At 36.8% G+C, this 7252-nt stretch overlaps 1 protein-coding gene across 1 annotated transcript; it reads left to right on the top strand.

Moving 5' to 3' along the window:
- Positions 1-1351: 1351 nt before the first annotated feature.
- Positions 1352-2114, top strand: LOC149146933 (subtilisin inhibitor-like). The gene is made up of 2 exons (XM_089440884.1): positions 1352-1533; positions 1669-2114. Exons 1-2 carry the CDS (start codon positions 1476-1478, stop codon positions 1911-1913), a joined length of 303 nt encoding a protein of 100 aa, XP_089297010.1. The 5' UTR covers positions 1352-1475; the 3' UTR covers positions 1914-2114.
- The last annotated feature ends 5138 nt before the right edge of the window (positions 2115-7252 follow it).

Raw genomic sequence — 7252 nt, 5'->3', positions numbered from 1 at the left:
CCATAGTCAAGTAACTACATCCAATTAGTTACAAACTAATTTGAATTTCAACTGTTTGGTAACATTAAATATGGTAAGATAGCAACCTTTACATTTAATGTTAACATAAATGTGTAAGGATATCACATTTAGATTGAATATTTTTATTTTTAATAATATTTTTTGAATTCTACATATCAATATTATATTAAAAATGAAATGAATTACACTTCTCTTATTTAGCATTTAAATAGTTTACTATGCTTAAAATATTTGTGTTTATTTATAAGGTAATAAGTAAGATTTTATTTTTAACTTTTTGTTACATTTTTTTCCTTTTTTAGGCTAGCACTCATAGAAACTTGAACTAGTGACCTATTGCAAGGAGTGCCTTATCAGTGCATCTATTCACCATCAATCCAAAACCCCTATGTGCTTTAACTTTTAGTTATCTTATCTTCTAGAATTGATATAAAATTTTATGGTTTCTAAAAATAAAAATGAAATTTTATAATGCTTTTGATTAAATCCAACCATATATATATATATATATATAACTAATTTAAAATATTTTTTTTAAATACATGTCAAATCCATTTTGAATATGGATAAAATCATATATCACACTCATACTAGGATATATATTTGTGAGAATGAAAACCACTTCCTCTTAGAGTGCCCTGCGTATAACCACATTAGATCTCAATTTCACAATCTTTGCTACAATACTGACCTTCCTAGCCTTTTACAATGTCAAAATTATAGTGAACTCGGGAGGCTTCTCTCCAAGCTTTTTGAGCATAGGAATAAAATCTTAAATCAAAATAAATAAACAAATCAAAATAAATAATTTGTTTATTTAGGTCCGATAGATCATTGTTTGGTCTCAGCAGACGTTAACTACCACCACCACCATCATCATCATAATGCACCTCTCAACACAAAAAATTCTACCTAATTTATTTAAAAAATTATTTAATAACTTAACTAATTAAACAAACAATTATTTAAAAAATAAACAAACACAAAAACAAGCCTATCTATATACCACTTAATTAATAAGAACTCTAAAAATAACATTTATCCATAAAAAAATAAAATTATACTATTAAAAATCAATTATTTTATCTTTCATATTAACACCTCTTATCTGCATACTTTTACTAATTCAACTATCTCCTATCTATTGAGTATTCGAAAGTAACACGTCTCCTCTCCCACCCACACATATATAGCATTCGAAAGTAACACGTCTCCTCTGCCACCCCGACATATATATATTATATAGAGTATATAGAGTATTGGAAAGTAACACGTCTCCTCTCCCACCCCCATATATATATATAAACCAAGCTCGACAAAAATCCCAAATTAACATGTCTCCCCCTTTCCAAATATAGAAATATATATATAAAAACCAACTTTACATCCCAGGCGGAATCATTTTACATCCTCAGTCTTTATCCTCTTACCATTTCCAAAATTTTGCATTAGCCATGGCAGACGAGAAACCACAGTCGGCGCTGAATGTGGGGCAAGGTGTACACAAACAAGGTTGAGTACAAATCCTTTTCTCTCGATTTTCCCTTGAGTTCTCATGTCTTTGGAAGTAACCCATAACTCATGGCAAAAGTATGGGCAATCTATATATCCTCACCCATGCATTGCTTGTGGTTAATGCTGATACAGGTCAACTCACCGAGGAACAACAGAAAAAGCTTTTTGAAGTGAACACTGCCCCTCTGGGGACTTGGCCACAGGTGGTGGGCATCTCAGGAGAAGATGCCAAGAAAAAAATTGAAGCAGAAAACCCGTACTTGAAGGTCTTGATAATGTCTGAGAACTCAATTTTCACAGCAGACTACAATGTGAAGCGTGTCCGGGTATTCGTTGATGCCAATGGCAAAGTAGCCAAAACGCCCATAATAGGCTGAAGAAGATTAGGTATAGGTCTATATATATTTTCATCTTTTTGTGCTGAAGAAGATTAGGTACAGGTCTATATATATTTTCATCTTTTTGTGTTTACAGTACGGTGACAGTATGTTATGTCTGGACCAGTTCATATTTGATAATAATAAATGGTTTTAGCAGAATGGGATGATAGTTATAAACCATTCATGCTTTATTGACCACTCTTGGCTAGCTATCTGGGATTAATCAGATCTTGGGTTCTTGACATAGTTGTGGCTTGTAGCTTATTTTGTATGGCGTTGGCGTCTGTTGATCAAAAGTCTTCATTAGTACATAAATATACAGGAGAGGAATTCTGAGCTTTGAAAATGGGAAATTGTTTTCATTGATTTGATTGTTTGTTTTTCCCCAAATAACCCATTGCCTCCCTCTCAACATGATGTGCTTTATGTTTAGGGCGTGTTTTGGAAGTTGCTTTGAGGAAGACACTTCAAGGTGCACAGTGGACTTTTTCAGCTCAGATGCCAAATCTAAGGGGTATCTACTTCGTTAAATTCACCTGGACTTGCACCTGGCCTCAGTTTAGGCAGACCACTCCAATGGAACCTGGTAGATTTGTTAATACCCTATCAGCCTCGATAGTGATCCAAGGGCCTTTGCTGATAAATGATTATACTTTTTAATTTTTAAATGACTTCCACAGTCCACAGTTTTTTTTGAGAAAATGGCCCTGCTTTACAAAGTGTCTGTACATTTCATTAGGATGTTAAATCAGTTGTGGCTTGGACCTAGCCTCAAACCGGGGTTGCTTGAGCAACAAGCGCTTCAACTTACAACAAGATCTCAACCCAGCATACCAGTTCTAGGTGATTTTTTATTGATCATACCCAGTAGGCATTAACTTTCGCCGTCCACGCAACAGATGACAATGATAAACCTGAACAAGAGACCTATTGTCCTTCCCATATCTGTTTTGACACTGTATTACTAATAGATTTTGTATGTACAATATTTTTTTTTCATTGTCAGTGTTAATATTATAGCAATATTTCTCATCATTATTTTACTGGCAAGGAAATTGAACCTGGATAGAGAGATAACTACCATTCTGCCTAACCACCCAAGATAATCCCAATTAACATTTATATGCATAATGTTATATTCTTAAGTGGGTTTAGATCAGTGTTCCACGGGGACTTGCCCCCCCTAGGGGTCTAGTTTCCTCGTTCCCCCGCGCTCTGGGGACTTGCCCCCCCTAGGGGTTTAGTTTCCTCGTTCCCCCGCGCTCCAGGGACTTAGGGACGAGTAGGGGATGTTTCCCCACGCTCCCAAAACTGAGGAAACTCAGGGGGACGTGCCGGGGGGTCGTTTCCCTTTCCTGAGGGGGCGTTTCCGAAAAGGGGGACGAGGGGGGTCATTTCCCGTCTACATCTTCCACTACTAAAGTTTTGGAGGTTGATAATATGACAGGGTGTAAGATTCCAACATCAAGTCGTATCCTGATCTCACATATGTAGAGCATGTTTTGTTGCAGGATGAAGAAATGGCTCAGATTCCAACATCAAGTCGTATCCTGATCTCACATATATAGAGCACGTTTTGTTGCAGGATGAAGAAACGGCTCAACCCCGTCACTAATAAGTAATATAATTGTTAATATTTCTAGATACAAGAGTCGCCAAGGTATAAGTTCACGCACCACCGTCATATTCTTTAAATAACGTCACTCGCATTCCTATATCGTTGGAAAACACCGTATTTGATCACTCTGAATATATATACATAAACTCCAGGGTGTGTGTATTCGTTTGACGAAATGGTGTACGAAATTTTCATATAGAATGTATATACACGTTGGAAGAAAGTGGTTGACTGAAGACGCTCCCTTCTCAGCATTATATTTGTATTTTTGATGACTTTATAGATACAAAGATTTCTATTGCTGACTTAATATATGTGTCTGGTTTAGTAGAATTGTCGAGATCTCTGGAGATTTGAAATGAATATAATTATGCTATTAAGCAACAACTGTTCTTGAAAGTTTGCAGCAACGACCGCTTAGACCGCATGGCCTTTAATCCCGTAAGAAGCTATAAGGATTTTGAGGGAAGATTGCCGTGGCTTGTGAGAAAAATTGTATTGCTAAGCGGCTCATCCTTAATTTCACACCGTGCTTTATAAAGTTGTTCTTGCAAGTCTAAAAGAAAACATTAGATTTGATTGTTATGGGTAAAATTGGGATTGAATTTTGTATTAGATTGTTTAGTTTAAGTGGTTTGGTTTGGTTTGGTGAATTTTGTAATAGATTGTTTAGTTTAAGATGTATGCTTATAAATTAGAATTTTAAATTTATATGATATTAGAAATTTAGATAATGATATTCATATCAATGATCATGCTTTGCAGCTTTTCAATTCAAAACCAATTGTCATAATGGACTCAATTAATAAATTATATTTTATATTTATAAGTTTTTAAGACCCTGATGCTCCCCCACGTTTCCTAAAAAATGGTGGGGAGCTTTTGCATAGGCCGCTCCCGCGCCTCCTCGCTCCCTCGCCCCCTCGTCCTGGAACCTTGGTGGAACATTGGTTTAAATTTCTTATACCCAAACCTTCTAGCCCCATTTCTACTTCCATTGTGGTATGCCACTGTTTTCCATTTCCAATTTGTATTAACAGAAGTTCATCGTGTTCTGATGGATTCCATTCCATTATATCTTTATGAAAAATGGAGACACAGATTGCAGACATGAAAGTGTTAGTGTAACTTCGACCCTAGCCCCTATTACTTTCTCGGTACCTTGTTCGTAAAATATTGGTCAATTCTAATATCCAAAAATATGCACCATTTGTGGCATCGGGCTCCTTATTATCTGGACTATCCTTTACAGGATTGTCTAGACTAGTATGCAAGGCATATGAACATTGCTATGTGACTTCTACCCTTTCCTATGTTTTGATTTTGGTCATGTCTGTGAGACACAAATTTCAACTATGTATTGTTTGATTTTGAAGACATGTCGCTCAGACAAATATCAACTATGTACTGGGTGCTCATGATCTAGCATGGCTTGGAGGATGCATATTATCTGCTGAGAGTCCAATACATCGCTGAATTTCAACTATGTACTGTTTGATTTCGAAGTCATGTCGGTGAGACAAATTTCAACTATGTACTGGGTGCTCATGATCTAGCATAGCTTGGAGGTGCACATTATTTGCTTAGAATCTTCTATTCAGCTTCAATAGCCCTAGTACTCCCAATTTGAGAGCTAAGTTGCATTAAAACGGATATGGATACGAGGTTTGAAACAGATATGGCAAATTTTCAAAAATCTGGAAACGATACGACAAGGAAACGACGTGCGCTCACGCGCGCACACACACACACATATATAAATAAGAATTTCATAATACCATTCATCTTTTAGAATCTAGATTCTATATCTAAAAACACATAATCAATTATCATCTATCATCATCATCAATTCAGCTTAAACATTGTCATCATTTCCAATGATTATTATAATATTCATGATTCAACACATCATCAAGTTTCTGTTTCAAATTTCAATCATCAACATGACAAGTTACAACATCATCACCAAAATTAATAATGCACACTACATAGTACAAAGTACAAAATGAACTATAACTGACAGTCTACTATCATTATTCATAATTCATATGGCATATTATGGTATTCAATATTCATTGTTCAAAAGTTTAAAACACCATCATAAATTACATTTACATATCATCAAATATGTCTTCATTCATATCACTAAGAACCACATCCTCTCCAGAAGTGGGAGCATTGCTGCCATGTCCACTTGAAGATCCAACTATTGGTACCTCCTCATCAAACAAAGTCATATGAGACTTGACATCATTGTTTTTAAAACCGGAACCGGTGATCGGACCGGTCCACCTAATGAACCGGTTTACCGACCGAAACCGGTCTAACCGGGACTGGTTTGGTCTAAACGAACCGGTTTTAGAAAAATACATTAAATAATTATTTTTTAATGAAAAAAACTATTTTTAAGATTTAAAACCATGATTCCAAGCCAATAGAGACAAAATATGCAAAGATTGCTCATTTATATACCATGTAAAGGTGAATATATCAAAATGGCACCGAGTGCAATACATATCATCGACAAAATACATAAGCAATGAGGCTCTAAATGTCCTCTAGAGTGCAAAAACAAAGCCTACAAACTATGGGGCCAGTGGCCTACTACAAGACTTCAGTGTAGACTCTACATATATGATAATAGTAATACTATAATAGTGATCAACATTATCACTTTAAGTTGAAACTTCTCATGAGTCTCAGTCATCATGATCAAACTCAGTTGGTTGAGTCTCGACTCTCAAACTTTGCAGTCACAAACTTCTCTATTGGTTCAGTGACTTGAGTCTCAAACTTCTGAAGGTATTCTGCCCTAATATGCCCTATTATTTCATTTGGTGCTCCACATGGCTTTACGTGGCCTCCTATCCCAGCCAAGTGTTGCTTGAACCTGTTAATACCCCCTCCTTGAATGGATTTTTGGCAATATTTGCAGATCATTTTGTCATCAATCATATCACAATGAGCCCATGCAGTATCTCTGGCTTTTGGAGGCATGATGACTCCCTGGATGGTAGATCATAGAAGTGAGAAGTTTGTAACACATAAAAAAAATTAATTCATGGACAACAGTCAAATAAGGAATTTTCAAGTGCAAATCCTTACCTGGAATTGCAAACTAGCTTCCTTCGCCTCCTCTTGAAGATGGCAACTCCACTGACAGCTACACACTATCTCCAAAATAGCTCCAACTCCAACTCCAAGATGACTACTTCAGCGAAAACTCAACACTCTCCAAGCTCACAAACAAACTCACAAATACTCACAAACACTCCAAATCAGTTGTGTGAGACAAATGAGAGTGAGAGGGGCCTCTTATAGCTTGGAGAGGGTGTTTTTGGAGGGAAAACACCCTTAGTTCCCCCCCAAAACCCCTAAACCACAATCAGAAAACCGCTTTTTGCAAGTTATGGTGGGCATGCCAAAAACCGGCCGGTTTAGGACGGAACCGGCCGGTTTGATACAAACCGGCCGGTTCCGTCCTAAACCGGCCGGTTTTCACCGGTTAGGGCCCAAAAAAGGTGAAATGCAAGGTATAACCGGGTTTTTTGGCCGGTTCAGACCGGCCAGCTTGCTAACCGGCCGGTTTGACCGGTAACCGGTTTTTCAAAACGGTTTTTAAAACACTGCTTGACATTCAATGTCATATCCAAGTCACGTAACTCTGGTTCCACATCCCATAGTTTGGCAGACCCAAATTTGTATTCATCTATCTTAT

The sequence above is a fragment of the Pinus tabuliformis genome, chromosome 9 (genome assembly GCF_031772625.1).
Source record: "Pinus tabuliformis cultivar Carrire ecotype Pingquan chromosome 9, CPIR1, whole genome shotgun sequence".
Lineage (NCBI taxonomy): Eukaryota > Viridiplantae > Streptophyta > Pinopsida > Pinales > Pinaceae > Pinus > Pinus tabuliformis.
Note: the sequence above shows the minus strand (reverse complement) of the source record. Positions and strands in the feature narration are given on the sequence as shown.

Excerpts from the sequence above, each read along its gene's own strand:
- LOC149146933 (XM_089440884.1), top strand. The coding sequence starts at position 1,476 with ATGGCAGACGAGAAACCACAGTCGGCGCTGAATGTGGGGCAAGGTGTA. Across the intron at positions 1,534-1,668 it reads GCAAGGTGTACACAAACAAG|GTCAACTCACCGAGGAACAA; the intron begins GTTGAGTACAAA and ends ATGCTGATACAG.